The 18091-nt window shown below is 36.4% G+C and overlaps 1 protein-coding gene across 39 annotated transcripts in view; it reads left to right on the top strand.

Moving 5' to 3' along the window:
* LOC117411104 (regulating synaptic membrane exocytosis protein 1-like) overlaps positions 1–18091 on the top strand; it is a 130783-nt gene that overhangs the window by 60530 nt on the left and 52162 nt on the right. For 20 of the 39 annotated variants that reach the window (XM_059024966.1, XM_059024970.1, XM_059024969.1 and 17 more), the window contains 10 exons: positions 4358–4411; positions 11592–11659; positions 11839–11889; positions 12798–12908; positions 13279–13378; positions 14079–14202; positions 16138–16184; positions 16358–16470; positions 17254–17384; positions 17537–17708. In XM_059024966.1, coding sequence (XP_058880949.1) covers positions 4358–4411; positions 11592–11659; positions 11839–11889; positions 12798–12908; positions 13279–13378; positions 14079–14202; positions 16138–16184; positions 16358–16470; positions 17254–17384; positions 17537–17708 — 971 coding nt within the window. The remainder of the gene's footprint in view (positions 1–4357; positions 4412–11591; positions 11660–11838; positions 11890–12797; positions 12909–13278; positions 13379–14078; positions 14203–16137; positions 16185–16357; positions 16471–17253; positions 17385–17536; positions 17709–18091) is intronic. The other 19 variants (XM_059024992.1, XM_059024993.1, XM_059024990.1 and 16 more) reach the window with 3 other exon arrangements.

Below are 18091 nucleotides of genomic sequence, written 5' to 3'. Positions count from 1 at the left end.
TGCATAAATGAGCAGCATCACCTTGAGAATGACTGCACTCGACCTAAACTAATTCTGGCTATGTGTAAATATTCCTTCAGTAGCCACTGTTACTTGACTGCATGTATTCCTTAAATACACAAATGCATTGGGCAACATGTATGGGGCAACAGGTTCTGTTGATGGCAGCAATTCTGCATGTTCAGAGTGAAGACCAGCACTCCAGCTGTGAAGTTATGTGAGATAGAGTCCTTACTTTTCACTTTTTTTTTTTTTTAATTGATTTACACATTAACTAAATTGCAGACATCTGGTTAACTTGCTTTGATATACAAGGTGTTGGTATTAAGGTAGAAGAGAAATGTACACCATTTTACAAAACAAGAAACACTTCTATATTTTTTGAATTACGCGTTGTTCATTTAAGGAAGTATTTGTTGTACATTAAAGTACACAGATGTCGTGTATATTGCACGGTATATTTTTATCTGAAGCTACAAGAACAGTAACACAGCTATTCTAAAACAATGCTTTCGTCTGTCCTTCAGCCCGACCCTTACACTCTTTAGGTCACAGAGGTCCTTGTCACACAGGTAAAACAGATCGGGTGCAAGGATTGTGGGAAACGTTTGACTTACTGGTCAAGGTTACAAAATACTAAATTAAATAAAAATTTGTAAAATACAGACTTAGGTGAAACTTTGGATTTTTTTAAAGAGCAAGTAGTTTGAAAAGAAAATGTATTTCTTTTTTTTTTACTCAAATCTTGTTTTTTTTTTTTGGGGGGGGGGCAGGGGGCAGGGGGATAAGTCTATGTAAGCTATGTTATACAGTGTTTGTAACTAAGCGCCAGCACCATTTAGTGCACAGCAATATATTGTCAAAAAAGAAGCAAAAGGAAACTTAATCCAAAGTGTCAGCTCACTAAATAGAGCTGGGTCTTGCGTCTATAAAGACATCTCTACATGTTTACACATCAATGTGGCAAGCAACTAGAACTGAAGAATAATGGAAGTATGTCAAAACAGCCAACATAAATAACAGTAATTATAAATCATCTGATTGGTTACATTTTTGCACAAGTACACCTACAGTGTAAGGAGGTCATGTCTGTAATTTTTCGCAAGGCACAGTAAAGATATGATGATATTTGCTTTGTAACATAATGGCAGATACCAGAATACATGCTTCTAGTTAATATTGGGATATATATTTGGATTTGAACGATGAGACAATTTCCGACCTTGGTTTCATTTGTTAGGGGTTGGGTTTGTATAGATAGTAAGGCAGATTGATATAAAGTACAGTATACAGTACTCTGTCAGTGTTATTGGTGACATCAAATTCCAGGTTGGATTTCATGCCAGACTTGCCGCAGGGTCCTGTTGTAAAATAAACTTTGTGGTTAAGCCGGGAAGCAACTGCTGTGCCCTGTTGTAATAAATAACATTTTTTATGCCTTTTCCGTTTTAAAGGTATAGCATCAAATATAATAAACGTAGTTCTAAAACATTTAAGAAAGTTACCTTACAAGTCTGTGGTGAACATAGGGATTTCCTGTATTTGATTCGTACGATATATTATAAATCAACCAATTACAGAAAAGGATTTGTAAAAATTTGAATACTGATTTCATCCTGTGCATACTATATATATATATATATATATATATATATATATATATATATATATATATATATAGACCTACAGCACAATTCTAGTTATAATCACCTTTTAAAATTTCAGTTTTCCTTCTCTGAGCTTTAGAAATAAAATATGTCATTTGTAAGAACATTCCTAATCCAGAGTGACATTGTGGGATGCAGCTTTATATAACTACAAAATACTAAATGGTAGAATATGTTGCTGTTGTTTTTTGTACATTACTTGACATTTTTACAAATTTAGGAGTTATGTATTTAAACCGCATAAAAAGGTAGAAGGCAAAAAAGTAGTATTTACAAATAGTTACTAGTTGGGTAAAAACAGCAAGCATGTTACTGGTACTGAAATCTTTGATCAACTAGAGCACAATTCAAGGTGCTGCTGCACCACACTGTTTATTTCCACATAAAAAACAGAAGAGCAGCCAGTGAGGCTTTTAAAGAGTAAGCAGCGGGGTTCTGGAAAATATAGCGTTACACGTCCCCACGTGCTGCTACAACTGTTTAAATAATGTACCTGTATTTTTTCTTTTCATTGTTAACATCCTGACAACTTTTTACACTTATACCTTTAAAGTCTGTTTCAAAGCGCTTTTCAAAATGTCCGTTCTAGTGCACTGATAGTGTAAGGATTATTGCCCACATTGTCAAACAGGTAACACAGAAATAACGATCCATGATGTGGTGTTGGAAAGAAAAGCCAGAGCAGTTGTTGTCATGTTTTTTGTTTTTTTTTTAACCACTCTTCCTGCAGTGATTTAGAGGACAGATCTCAAACCACAGTGCACTAGAGCGGCCATTTTGAAAAGAGCTTTGAAACAGACTTTAAAGTTGTAAGTGAAAAAAGTTGTAAGGATGTTAACAATGAAAAGAAAAAATTACAGGGTCATTATTTAAACAGTTGTAGCAGCACGTGGGGACGTGTAACGCTATATTTTTCAGAGCCCTGTTTACTTGCTCTTTAAGGTCAGTTTATTGACCTTAAACACATGGTTGCTGAAATGTAAATATCTACTGCTACTTCCTGCAGAACATCAGGCATTTTAACTTACAACACGCAGGCTAATATTTGTCTGAGCTCGGAGTAGGTTGTAAACTGGAATTCCTTGCCTTGTTCAGTTTCAAATACAAGATGGGCTCCATTTAATTGTCATACAGTACAAATTGGTAAGTTCTCCTTATTTGTAGTGAATGATAGTGAATATTCAGTTTTTGTGTGACAAGCAGTACAGTAAGGCTTTAACATTTACTGCATTTACATGTCCATTTCCAAGTGTTATACGTGTAATGTCTTTTTGTTGTTGTTGTTGTTAATCATACCTTATGGGGTTTATTTGTAATGTACTTTTGCATGGTTGGTTGTCAACAAAACAGATAGGGCAGACTTACTTGATAAATATGCTAGGTTTAGAGAGTAGTGGTTGTTTCTATTTGGACTTTCTTTAGCCATGATATGACTTTAAAGAATGCGTGTTCTGATGAGGTTTAAGGGTTTTACATTCAAAACCTTTATTGGAGATACAGTTTATTTTCTTCTGTACTTTCTTGCTTGGAGACACTGGAGGCACCTATACACACTTATATATGTCAGGTCATCCTTATGACCAAATCATTGCATGGACATTTGCTACAAGATGTTATTCAACATGCACATTGCAGATTGAAACCAAAGAAAGACACCCTTCCATGTAGGGTATATCATTAGCATACTTAAGAAACCAAGCAACATATTTTTAATTGCGTTTAGCCTCAACAATACTTTTTCTTACACATTTCTTTAATAGAAAAAGTATTGATTTCTTATTCAGAAGACTAGGCCATTTTTGCACCTGTAAGGGGAAGTGTAATTTATTAAATTTCCATTGGGAAATGCAATATTAAATGGCAATAATAGCTGCTGCAGAGGTATTGATTGCTGTGATGCTGTAGGTTGTGTGTTCTTTTTTACTGCTCCAACAGCATACAGCAAAAGCATTCATGAATTAAGCTGCAGACGGAACTTAATCTTTATATCTTGCCAGACAGTTGTTGGTCCTATTGAATCGTTTGCACCTCTCCTTATGGGAAAACATATTAGCTTCTCACGCTGTACCTATGGATTACCATGCTAATCTATGATTGCACTACTCTGCAGAGATCTGTATTGATGACTGTTGCGTTTCTGACCTTGTTCTCTGGTGTCACACTGCACCGTATTTTGTTTTTATAGATATATTGTCGACAATGCTTTAGTCTGAAAATAATAACTGCAGGCAATTTGATGTGGCTTGGCTACGAGTAAATAGCATTGAGATTTCCACACATAGTGAATCTGCTGACCGCTTTTCTGTTTGGAAATAGAACTCCTGGACATTCACAGCAATGTTTGCTGGGGTTCTTCAGTTTCTGCTAAACACTTTGAACTCTGGGACAGGTAAACCACTGCAAGCTGAGCTGATCTATTAATCAATTGTGCCATTGATTTTATGTATTGTTTATGTTTAAAATGTTGTTTAGCACTAATTTTGATTTGTCATAGTGAAAAACTTGAATGCACTGTAAGATCACAGTAAGAACTTAGAAGGTTAATCTGAGGAAACAATTGTAGAAACTAATGGTAAATTGTGATGTTGTTTTCAAGGTGTAATTTAATGTTCTGTAGCTTATAGTACAAGTTAGTTGGAATAACAAAATGAAAGATGGCTAAATGATCCTGTTATGTCTGGTATTTTCAGCTGCTGTCTTTGGCAGAAGACAGTTGGGTTGCCCATCTCCCGAACAATGCTGCGGTTAGTAGACTTCAGAGTCCTCTCTTTAAATATTACTCTGTGTTTGTTTTTGCTACAATCTGTGCTACTTACAGAATATTGCAATTCTTTGCACTGCTGAAACTAGTGAAGAACATGCAGCAGCTGACAGAGTACGGTACTATAATATTAGTTTGGTGTGAAACATTTTCCTTTTTTTATTAATTATATTTGAGTTTATAGAAATTAGGTTACAGATACAATTTACAATACTGACTTTGGTGGTTAGATACACTAGCTTTGTTATGCAATAAATAAACAAAATTAAAGCCCATTATATGATTATATGTGATAAAACATAATCTACCTAATTTCTCACAGTAATTCTGTGAAACAGAATTCTTAACCAGTGATCATAACTCCAGATTCTATTTGTAAAAAAAGTTAAGATATCTGCTGGGGGGGGGGTTCAAAAGTGTCTAATGTGGCAAAACACTGTATGACATCTATTGTTAAATGTATCCTTTCTCAAAAGACACTTAAAACATTTGTCTACTAGACTAAGTTTCTCTCAGTGTAACTATCCCTGTCACTTTAATAGGCTAGATGCACCTGCTTTTAGACGCACAATGTTTGTTTTTTTTTAATTTCCAAATGCAGCTGTAGTCAGCGATAGGTTGGATTTCATGCACCATCCAAACCATGTGCAGTCAGAGCTAAAATATGCCCCGGCAGACTTTTCTTGTGATGCGAAATGTAGTTTATGTATAGTCAGGTACTACATTGCTTTATATAGCTATGCTGTTGCATTTCGGAAACTTCTGTTTCTGGAATGGGACGTAACAACAGCATAGATCAGCAGTGTTTTAGAAACAGGTCAGTTAAGCTGTTCTGCAACTCGTGGGAGATATAAACCAGGAAGCTTGCTTGAAATGGGCTGGCTATATATAATACAGAAGTCACATGCATGTAATTTAAAGCTAGAATGTTTGTTTTATGATGGCAAATTTCCCATTTACCAAGAGTAAGCCCTAAAGTCTTTAGTAATTGTGATTTTCATCTCATTTGTCTTCTAAATTCCACTTTTTGATTAATACCAAATTAAGCTGCTCTGCTGAATATAATTAAATTTATTGACAAATCAGGTGAAATTGAGCAATGCTCTACTGTAGACCTGAAAGAGATTACAGCTTCAAATATGTGAAAATATAGTGTCTTCCAATTATTATTATTATTATTTTATTATTATTTTTTGAAGATTTATTTTTAAAGATATATATATATATATATATATATATATATATATATATATATATATATATATATATATATATATATATATATATATATATATATATATATAATTCTTGTGGGCATGCTTTTTAAATGTCAAATAAAAAAAAACATTGCAGTACAGCACTGTATTAGTATTCCAGTAGCTGGCTTTACACTGTGGAAGTATTGATAAAGTAATGAAGCAGGTCAATGACAATTGTAAAAATATATAGTGTGGAAGATTCTCTGGGCATTGTAGGAAAGGAGCCTGCTTATTGAGAGAAAGTCATTTTTCTCTAACACCCAGTAATACACTATGAGGATACAATATTCTATTTCAGAATGCATATACAGTTGAATTGGGTAACTTGAATACATTGTTAATGTTCACAAAGGACTTGTCACCGGGCTTTAATTCACAAGTTATTTAACTAATGCTTTTTCAAAACCTGCTTTTATGAATAAGATACAGTACAATATTAATGAAACTTATTACTGTACCTAGACTGTTGTTAAATAATCCAACAGCTGTCTAAAAGAGTTTATTCAACTAAAGTTTGTTTGTAAAAACATTCTGACAGTATGTGTTACTGATAAAGTTTCCTGAATAGGGCTTACTGATACATGTCTAAACAATCGAACTGGACAAGTTTGGTATTGGTATGTTAAAGAAATGTAGCCACATTCAACAGTAGTAAACAGAGTAGGCTTGACAGGAATTTTCTCATATGTCCAGCATTTATAATTGGAACCGGATGTGTACATTATGTATTTATTGATCGTTACAAATATTTTTATAGGGTATGTTTTTTTTATTTATTGTCAGTTTGACCAAGGAAGCAGGACATGTGTATTTGTGTATGTTTAATGTTTTTACCGTGTGTAAATAGCTATGTTTACGATGACTTTTGGCACCCAGAGTGCAGAGTACTTTCTCTAGATTTTTTTTGATGTCACCTTACTATACTTTTCTAGGTTTTGGAGATGTGCATTCCAGGTGTGGAATGTTTGGCCGGGGTAGGCCAGGGCCAGTCTTCAATCTCAGCAGCGAGACGAACTTGCCGTGTAGCTCAATTAATAAAGAATTTTCTTGGGATTTCTAAGATCTAGTATCGAATCCCACTTTTAGAAAGTATTTTAATACAAAAGTACTTCACTGATAGTAATTATGACATTTTTTTTGTTTTTAATATTAATTTGAGAAACAAGATGGACAGCAGCTGAAATTAAACCTTTTTACTGCTGGTTGGCACACAGGGCCGGATTAAAGGACGTGGGGACCCTACACTAACCCACATTTTGGGTGCCCTATGCATATTATGGCGAATGGTGTTATTGGCATATTGGTTAATCCAGCCCTGCATTGGGGACAGAGAGTGTGAGCGGAGTGGAGCGAGACAATTGTATATGGAGCGGGGGAGCAGAGCGGGGTAGGTGCTCAAGCGGAGAGCAGAGCGGACATTTCCAGCCCGCTCTTTCACAGCACTGAGAAGAACTGAGCATGGTTCTGTTTTTCTTAAATACATGTTTGGCCATGGAGTTTGCATAAAAAATAAAAAAAGAAGGAGACAAATACAAATTCAACAACTTATCTGAACACTTTATGTAGGCTTGTTTCTTTGCTGATCATAGCTGGGCATGAGGCTTATTAAACTGTGTATACCTTTATTGCCTTGTACCATACAACAGAAATCACACGCGAGTGAAAATAATTAAATCTTTTTAATGTTAATTAACATCCGTGGGAACATAGAACACAAAATGATGCAATATGGATCACAGACATAAAAAAAGCTTCAGTCCCAGGCAGTAAAGTACAAAAGTATAAAGCAAGTGCATAATACAGCATCCACTGAGGTTAATGGGTCAGTGGTTTTGTTAGTTTACCAGAAAGTCCAGCAACTAATATATACAATAGTGTGCACATTTGAGACAGGACAGGTTTTTAAATTGGCCCTAAAACTGAAATAAATGAATACGTAAATTTAGCCTGATTCATACATTTTATCCTGCAGACTGATACCTCTGACATAGTAGGACTAGGGACGGATCTCTCCCAGGAGGTAGAGCATATTTGGTATTGTACATTACTAGCAGGAAGCTGCTTGCGTGAGAGACTCAGAGACCAGGTATGCTGTAATTGAGAAAGACATGCATAGAAGAACAGAATTAACCGAAAGCAAGCTTATGTGTGTGTGTGCCCGTCCGCCCACATGCAGTTTTTGTAAAATGTCACAAACAAATGGCGACCTCGTGGGGGCCCCAATTCTGCTGGGGGCTCCTACACTATAGCATCATTTGCGTATGGGTTAAACCGACCCTGCTGACACAGATAAGCACTAATCTTGGACTAACTAATGTTACCTTAGATAAGGTGAAACCAACCCTTAGAGTAAAGATTAAAATTTCTGTGTTTGATTTTGCTATATCAGTTTTACTGTGTGAAAGACGTAACATTCAGTGCAGGTGTGGACAACAGTATATACAGTATAGTAACTATTTATTTTTAGTCATAACATGGTGAATTAAATTCATGCGATGCACCAGTTATATTTTAATCCCAAAAATATCAGTAGTGTGGAATGGTTACATTTCCTATAAATTGTAACACCATGCAAGACAAACAGGTGGAATTCGGAAATGTTTTAGCTTATTTGTGTTGAATACGTTTGTTAACTATTGATATTGTAGCGTGCACGGTGGAAGGCAGCAGCAGGGCTGGTAGGTGATGTAAACACACACAAAGACATAAGCCCGATATACTCTCCTTGCAAAGGAGCCGGCTCTTTTGTACAGCAGTATCGGCACTGTGTTTCAGTGTGAGAGGTCCCAGGTTCGCGACCGCCCTATGCCTGTGTGTGGATTGCCTCGCCCTGTGTGATGCGCCTGCCTGCGTTAACTGAGATCACCACAATATTTGTAGGGAAAATTGATTATTTCTCCTTGTGGAAGGGTGGTGGGCAATTCACTGACACACACAGGAGACAGAAGGTTTTATTTGAAACACCGCACGGGTGCCCAGTTTTATTTTGGGAATTTTTTTTTGTATTTGTCACCAGATGGCACTGGTACTGCAACTCCTCTTGTACCAACGATGGTAAGCAGGAGTTGCACTTGTATCCGTCAGCACACACAGGTGCTCTAAAATAATAATGAAAACCAAATGTGAAATAAAAAGAGAAAATAAAACACAGTAATAAAACTACAAAATAAAGGTGGTGCTTACGCAGTGCCCCCACTGCCGCTAAGCCGTCAGTTTGGGTCTCTGACCTACGCTCAGCTATTCCCTATACACTGGGGTGGCCAGAGTTCCCTGTATAACTACACATGTCCCTTTGGGTACATAATTATTTATTTTAATTCTTGGTTTATTTGTTTAAGGCGGGCTGTCTTCCTCAGCCGTGCTTGCCTGTTTTGTTCTGTCTTCAACCGCTGGCGTTCCTGCCTAGTCTTTGTTTACACTGGCTTCTTCAGCCAGCGTCACGGGGTATCCTCTCTCCGGTCACCCGAATGCACAGCCAAGTGCAGTTCTTATGGGCTGAGCAATCCCCCAAGGCCCGCCTCTCAGCCACTCAGAGAGAGGGAAAGCCAACACACCCTCTTCCCTACCTCTCCATGTCATCGCCATGACTGACAGGCGGATCTTATGAGGCTGCCGCCCTCTTCCTGCAGAACCACGCATGTGCCAGACAGTCAGCACAGACCTCCCCCCGTTACCCTCCTTTTCATAGTTTTCTAGAAGTATGATTGTTCACATGGTCTTTATAGATGTACAGCTCTGGCTAAAAGTTTTGCATCACCCTATAGCAGAGGTTCCCAAACTTTTGATTGTCACATACCCCCATTCCAGACCTATCAACTGTCTGCGTACCCCTAGCATACAGGTTTATATTTTAATGTTATTTTTAATATATGCTTTCATAATACACATATGTATACACATACACAATAATACATACAATATAAATGACTATAATAATATAATTAGTGCTTCTGATTTTTAGTATTAACCGATAAAACCCAATAAAACACCCCCGATACAAAAAAAAATTAATCGTGTCTAGTAAACACCGGAAAAACACTGGAAACTCAGTTCACGTTGACTTCATCACCACTTTCCCACTTAAAAAACAAAAAACTAACAAATAAAAAACAAAAACAAACTACCTTTCCCAGTACAGCTGGGCAATGCCCCTCGATCCTTCCTGACTTTTATATCTATCATTGATTCTTTCTGGATACTTTAAACCCGAATGGAGGCTTGTCTGCAGAATTTTAAGCTGTATTACAGTTACGATACAGAGGATTTAAAACAGAATTGCAAATTGTGGTGAAATGTAAAAAAAATGCCTGCACACAAAAATCACAGGAGAATGTGCCCGTGACCATAAGGATTTCGTTGTGGAAGACAGCAAAGGAAAGAAGGTACAACTTAAGTGTGCAACTACTGTCGAGTTACTACTATTGTGACAGAAAAAAACGCCCAAGCATTTTGGAAAGTAACCGAAAACAATAAATTCATACAGTATATAAAAATCGAAAGCCCCCCAAAAAAACTATTTATATTAAACTCGAAAAATAGCTAAAAATAAGCCCCAAAATGATGCATGGTTTACTGTAAATATGTTGAAAAAGACTCTCCCTTCCCAATCTTTCTTGGGTTAAACCTCTTACTGACACTTATTATACGGTTCATGGTTCATTGGCTATGTGACTGACTTGCCAATCCTTTCTGTGCCGTTACATCTCTACGAGAGTGATCAGTTAATTAAACTACTAAATGTCAGATAGGTAGGCTTAGTGTGATAACTGGAGTTAATTTAGCATATGCAGCAATAGTTCATGCTGATGTGACGAGTCGTGTGAGGTAAAAATCAATGTTCTGTACTGTAATACAGTTCCAGACTTCTGACACTGGTATTACACAACGCTGTGGTGAATAAAGACTAGTGGGAATAATTTGGTGTCTTAAATGTTCATTCTAGTAATGTTTTAAGAATTAATTCAATTTGCATGGATGGAGCTGAATTTACTTTAGGGTTTAAGTTTGTACCCATAAAGCAGTACACAATATTTTTCATCACACTGTCATTGTTTTTGGATTTGAATGATTAGATTTGTGTTATTAATATAATTTTAATGTAGGTTTTAAAAGAGTTATACGGTCTAGTTTCAGATTTGTACATGTTTGGAAATTAATTTGTGGTTGAACAACACCTCCAAATGAAAAGATTTCTCCTTTCAGGAGAGCACTCTTGCCTACACTGGGCAGTGTTAAACCGATAGTTCATGGCCATGGCTGTAACTAGCTATGAGGACACCAAGGTCGTTTCTGGTAAAGTACAAAAAACTCCTTCATTTTCTCTGTTGGTTTGCCGTGCAACATAGATTTGGAGGTTAAATATTAAATACCAAGCAGTCATATAAATACTGCCAGCTATAGCTTGAAACCTAAGTTTGACCTCGGTAGAGTGTCAGCTCTGGTTACGACACTGTTCATGGCTGACTAACCCTCACCTTAAACTGTAGTTGCTAATGTACATATTATTTTCTAATCCATATGGATGTGTGCTCCAGCTGCTGCCCTCCAGTTCCGATGTATTTTCAAAATGGTGTCGGAAAAAACTATAATACATTTGACTGAAGAATTATGTATGCCTGAACAGATGAATGCTTATAAAGGCTGAAGAAAAATAGGACTGTATAAACAATGACAGTTTCTAGTTTATTATAAACCAGTATATAGAAGGAGAGTGCTGGGCAGGAGTATAAAGTAATTAATCTGGTACAGCACTAACCCTGGACTATAAACAATGGGTTGAAAGTGTGCCTAAGGCCCACTTTGTTGTACAAATGCCTTAGGAAAATATGTACTGTGTATTTTGACTTAATCCATTGCTGAGTATGTATTTTATCAAGGTTTCTAAATTTCACGTATTTGTTGCAGGTGACTGGGACTGTTTCCCGTTGGACACTGCCATCTGGCATGTTAGTGATACTTCCCCAATAAATACGGTAAGTTCTTTCAAACTGCTGTTCCTTATCGCATTTATTTTCCTTTAAATTTTACCATTTCACTGTCGATGCAATTAAATGTCACTGTTTTAACAGTATACCCATCTCCTTGCTTTCATGTCACATTATTCACATTGCACAATATACGTCTTCCTCTGCCTATGCCCCGCTGGCACCAGGGGCTGTTGGCGGGTCCTCCCATCAAGCCTGGCCCACTTTGCTCTGTACAGGTCAGTAATCACATGCCTGGCAATGCCGTACATGCTGCAAAGGGGTACGCCACATAGTGGAGGAGGGTGTACTTCAAGCAACTTTTGCAGGAAAAAAACATCTGAAATAACAAAAAATAAAAACCCAGCCAAACAATCATTATAGCCACTGCAAAGATCCTGCAAATAACCATATGGATATCCAATAGTTGTAGATGGTCCAAAAACAGCACAACTTCTGTAGAGCTTTAATTTTGATGTACAGCAATACTAACTTTAAATGTAATACAAAAAAAAAAAAACCTGCACAATGTACTAACTATGTCTGCATATGTCGTACAGTAATTCATTTGCAGTTAACATGTTATTACACTTGCACTTTGAGTTATTACTTTTGAAGTTGACATGGTATTACCTTTGCAAGACCCATATATCTTTAAAGATTTACTATACATCTACCATGATTTCATAGCCATACCATGCTTTTTTACCACTTTCACTAGTCTTTTATGTGCTGTTACATACATGGCTTTACTTTGCTTTATTATGACTTGCTGCAAGATAAATGCATGGTACTGGAGGAATTGTTGAAGTCTAGCAGGGATTAATGGGGGTGAGTAGCTCAATTAATAATAAAATGTGAGAGTACTACTTTTTCTTCTTTCAAACAATGTGAGGCCAGGCAAAGTGAACACTTTCTAGTCACTGTCCCTTTAACAGCTCAGCCCTGAAAAGAAAAGAAAGCAATATCTCAGTGCAGCAAGTGACCTGTGCAATTAAACATGTGCCAAGATCATTACAGTGTGAATCATGCCAATAATTGATAGCACTGTTAAACCGAGAGAGTTATTCAGTGTCTTTATGTTTTGTGTTTTTAGGTGGAATTTGTTTAAAGTGATAGGATTAAATCAATACCTTCTTATTTACAGCATCCTGTTACATGGCAGCCATCCAAAGAAGGTGATCATTTAATTGGACGCATTATTCTAAGCAAGAGAACAACTATGCCAAAAGAGTCAGGTGCATTACTAGGATTAAAAGTAAGTATGTTAATTACAATACAGTAACCAAGCAAAATAAGAAAAAAAAAGCATCAGATTTATAATATCAAACTGGTCCTGAATACTGAATATTAGGTATATATATCATATAATTTTTTTTTTTATGTAGTTTCGAGAACTTTGCATTTTTTCTTTTGCTTAACACTGATTATTCTTTCTTCTGTTACAACCTGGTGAAGAATAAGGGAGTGCATTTGTTAAACATATTTTTTTAATTTGTACTGAACTGTTCAGGACTGTTATAGTTAGCAAGCATCTGAGATATTGTGAACACTGGGGTTTTGGATGGTTAGTCTACCTCCCAACAGTCGAGACAGTACTGCTATGTGATCCTATTTGGTTGATGTAGGTTGTTGGGGGGAAGATTACAGAAACTGGTAGACTCGGTGCCTTCATCACCAAAGTAAAGAGAGGAAGCTTAGCGGACGTCGTTGGCCACTTAAGAGCAGGTACATGTCTGCAGTTGAATGTTTTTCTTAATACTCAAATACCTACATTGTTGTACATTCTGGAGAATAAATACAGTACTACAGCCTCTATTAAAGAATGTATCAACACATAGACCACCATGTATTACTGTGCACTTAAGTGTTCCGGCGAGTGCCAGCGTTCCTAATACAGACATGGGTAATCCAATGCACATATGCAGATTGAGAGTCAATTGAGTACTTTGCACATTTGCCAGTCTAGATTTTAACCAATGTATAAAAGTCAAGCTTGCTTGGATAAAAGGTTACAGACCTGATGTGTTGCATTCTCATGCACAACCTCATTTACACCACAGGGGTCAGTCTTGTACCAACTTTTACTGCATGTGTTACCCCCTAACCTGTTACATAATAGTATTACACTGACACTAGCTACATCATTGAATTCTCTGCCACAATGTGCCAGAATCTTCTAAAATAATTATTCATCTTCCAAAGCAGTCTTGCACTTAAACTGCACAGGTAAAAGTTGTTGGTAATTAAAATATAAAATATGCATGTGACGGCTAGATGTTTTAATAAAACTGTTTTTTGTCATTACTTAAAATGAATTTGGCATGTCATTATGTAGTACAGGACAAAGCAGGGTGCAGTGGATTTTCCACTTTTGTGTGAAGAACACAGCCATTTGCAGAAAATAATTTGAGTTCTGTGTTGAAAGGTGACGAGGTGCTGGAATGGAACAGCAAGCCATTACCTGGAGCAACAAAAAAAGAAGTTTACAATATCATTTTGGAGTCCAAATCTGAGCCTCAAGTCGAAATAGTAGTTTCAAGGCCAATTAGGTAAGGTATTAAAATCCTTTTACATTGTTGCATTTTAAATCTGTTAATAGTAAAAGCTTGCAATACACAGTTTGTATAATCTTGGGCCAGGTTTTTCAATTCATCTCTCTAACCTGCATATTAATTGATTTTATTCAGCCTGTAAAGTGAGTGTGAATTGTGTGTACCGTCACTAAATTAATCATCGTGCTAATTTGCTTTTTGTCTGATTGGACGGGTCTGTATGAAGCAGGAATGAATATTAAATAAAAAAAAACTTAACCACAAGGTTAAGAGTGTTGTGAGTGCAAAGTAGTCTATAATCGCACTGTTTTGATAAATATTGTTTACCATATAGCATTTCAAGCAATTCGATTTTACTCCATGGTGTTACAATACCCTCTGTGTAGAATCACCACCGCAATTAAACAATTAAATACATTTATTAAAGCCGTTCTCGCAATTCAAACTCAGTTGTTGATTAAAATCTGTTCCTTTGTGGTTTAGAGGTGAGTTTAAAAAAAAACTGACCTGTTTGTCTCCCTATTTCTGAGACAACACGAGTCTGCCAAAATGCTAATCTGCTGTGATAACAAACTGTTTGAAAAAAATGTGTTTGACAGACAGAATAAAAGCAGCATCATCAGTCAAGTGGCAACCTTCCTGGGGAGTTCTGATCTCTTCCTCTCTGCTTTCTCTCGCAAACATCTGTCCGCTTTTCAACCCTGGCAGCTTTTTAACACACAATCTGCATATGAAAATATGTATGCACTGGGTTGGATTTCCATAGAGATCTTCTGCCTTTTTCAGGAGGAGTACAGTGGATTTCTCAGAGGGAATTTGGGTCTGGCCAATGGGTGCAATTACCCTGCTTTTATCAAGCCTCAAACACTACTTTCACTACTTTGTTTAGGCTAGGTACTGTCAGATTGTGTTTTGAATAACACAGTTATCAAGCCACTGCATTGACTATACTGCTTGTGGTTTGTTACTTTTTAGGTGAGTTTCCGGTTTTATCACGAGCACATCAAGTGCAGAACACTATGTTTTACTGTATGTCATCACAAACCAAGCATAGTGTTATTCAAGGCAATTTTGAAACAGTGCTGCACTTCTTTTCCTTATACAATGGCTACTCTACAGTTGTCTCCAATACTGACTTCTCATGTATTTTTGTTTAAATATTTTTTCCATTTTTTTCTGTATTCTTTACAGCTTATTTCCTGTGTTTTATTGTTTTTTCCCCTTTCTGTTTTTTTTTTTTTATCATAAGATATAATCATCGGTTTCTTTCCAAAAACTTCTTGAGAAAGGTGTATAAAGCCTACCAGTAAGTAAACTGTATAGCTCTGATAGTCTGAACTCCCTTTTCTAACTGAGTGCTTTGACACCATCGGGCAACAGTATTTATAAAGCAGTGGGCTTCTGCTTAAGACATTTTCTGTTGCTGTTCGACACTCTAGAAAATTGTGGCTTTCAAGGGTGTCCTTTTTGTCTCTTGTAAAAGGGGAAATGAAAGGTCTGAGTATAATAATGCATTCTTCAAACATGAGCAATGCATTTAAATGTGTTTTCATATACACAAACATTCAATTTTCTAAAAATAAAATAGCACGGACCATCAAAGTCATGTGCAATGATATACACTTTAAGATACTGTGCCCTTGAATCCAAACTTGCTGTAAAATGGCCAGCTAAACATTAAAGAATTTGGGCATGCAACTATATTAAAATGAATAATTGTATCTGCATTTGAAGAAATTGGATTTATTGGATAGTGCATATTGCCTGACAATGGTGTTCATGTGTTGTATACCCCCTTCCCGGATTACTGGATTCAGATAACAGTGTTGCAGGATATTCCCTCTTCACGTGTAAATATTCTTGTGGTATGTTCAGTGGCTGAAAATAAACTTTGTGTTGGTATTATGATTTCTATTTGTTTCTGAATTGCAGAGATATTCCTAGAATCCCAGAAACATCTCATCCTCCACTAGAATCTAGTAAGTTTTTACAGCTACATTCTCTTCAAGTGCAACTTTCATAACTTGTTGTGAACACATCATTCATTTTACAAAACTAGTATGTTGAGAAACACATATATTTGTCTGAAGTAAAAAAACTTTCTGTAGTATGTTTTTATTCTAGCATGCCCTTGTTTTTTTTTCTTTGCCAGGTTCAAGTTCTTTTGAGTCTCAGAAAATGGAGAGGCCTTCTATTTCTGTTATATCCCCAACTAGTCCCGGAAACCTCAAAGATGCACCCCAGGTTTTACCCGGACAGCTTTCGGTAAGAACATCATACTTGACCTGTGCATTAAAGGTGTATCAACCATGGCTTTAAAACAAATAAAGATTTACTCACCTCAGATAACATGGTAGCATTCTCAGAAGTTCCTTATTGTTTTGTTGTTGATATTTTTGTTTTCCTCACACAGTTGCTGTATGTTCACTTCCTGTGTCACAATAGAACCGCAAAGTTACAAACATCACACTTACAAACTGACCGGTCATCCTAACTGACCACTTCTGGCTACTGTAAAAGACCATTATTTTTTGTCTTCTTCTTCTTATTTGTAACTGTATTAATAAATACAGATTACTGTATTTATTAATACAGTAATCATATATTAAACAACTGAAAGTAATACAAGTTTCAGAGTTACACCCTCCATTCCCTATGTGTTCTTAACTTATTGTTTTTTCTTGTATAGGCAATAGGGAAACTACATAGGGTCCTATAACGTGTAAAACAGGCAGTGAATGGATAGGGTGCTTCCATCAGACCTGTAGCTTTTGGGGGAAAAAAAGATGAAAAGCAAAACAATTAATGACTTATGAGAACAGTGTTATGCTAATTAAAGTTAAAGAAAGTGGAAGAAAAGAACACAAGTACTGTAGGACAGATTAATTTGTCTTCTGTAAATACCTACACTGCAACAGGCACACTGTACTTTGCAGATGTCATGTTATCCTCCATAAAACCTATTAACACAACAGTATTTAAATCTGGCTTTTCCATTTGTTTATAGTTACTTATTTGCATGAACATCAGTGTTTATATATTTTCTAGGTAAAGTTGTGGTATGACAAAGTGGGACACCAGCTAATAGTAAACGTGCTTCAAGCCACGGCCCTCCCGTCGAGAATGGATGGCCGGCCAAGAAACCAATATGTCAAAATGTATTTCCTTCCAGATAGGAGGTAACCTTCATGAATTATTACGAAAATATGTATTTTTTAAATCTTTTAACTAGATAGCAGTATGTTGTCTAATTTGACAGTACAGAATGATATAGTGCTAGAAGGAAGCCCTGGAATGCTGTACAATTAACTTGGGACTGCGTTTGTTTCAGTGACAAAAGTAAAAGGAGGACCAAAACAGTTAAGAAAAGTTTAGAGCCCAAGTGGAACCAAACATTTATCTATTCCCATGTGCATCGGAGGGACTTTCGAGAACGGATGTTGGAAATCACTGTCTGGGACCAACCTAGAGTACAAGAGGAACAAAGTGAATTTCTTGGAGAGGTACCATACAGCTAATCTACAAAAACAAAATGACCTGTCCAGGTTTATGGATCTTTAAAGTAAGGTGACCCCAAACTCGTATTAACAAACTACATATAAATATCTAAACTCTTACTTTTTTTTAATGTTTGTTCAGACAGTTTGATGTTCACGATGAAACAAGTCTAGACTGTTGTTAAAGATGCCAACAAGAATGGAGGGCAGTTTCGGGAATATCAGTTAATTTCAAACTTTGTAACAGGGCTTTTTTTTTTTTTTTTAGGAAAATAAAACTATTGTTCTCACTCCCCAGTCCATTACATTTAAAATAGAGCCTGCACACTGGCAGGCAAGATCTATAGTTCTGAACAGCACCATTGAAACCACAAAACACTTGTTACGAC

This window comes from Acipenser ruthenus, chromosome 6, assembly GCF_902713425.1.
Source record: "Acipenser ruthenus chromosome 6, fAciRut3.2 maternal haplotype, whole genome shotgun sequence".
Taxonomy (NCBI): domain Eukaryota; kingdom Metazoa; phylum Chordata; class Actinopteri; order Acipenseriformes; family Acipenseridae; genus Acipenser; species Acipenser ruthenus.
The sequence above is the reverse complement of the archived record's forward strand: the minus strand, read 5'-3'. Positions and strand labels throughout refer to the sequence as shown.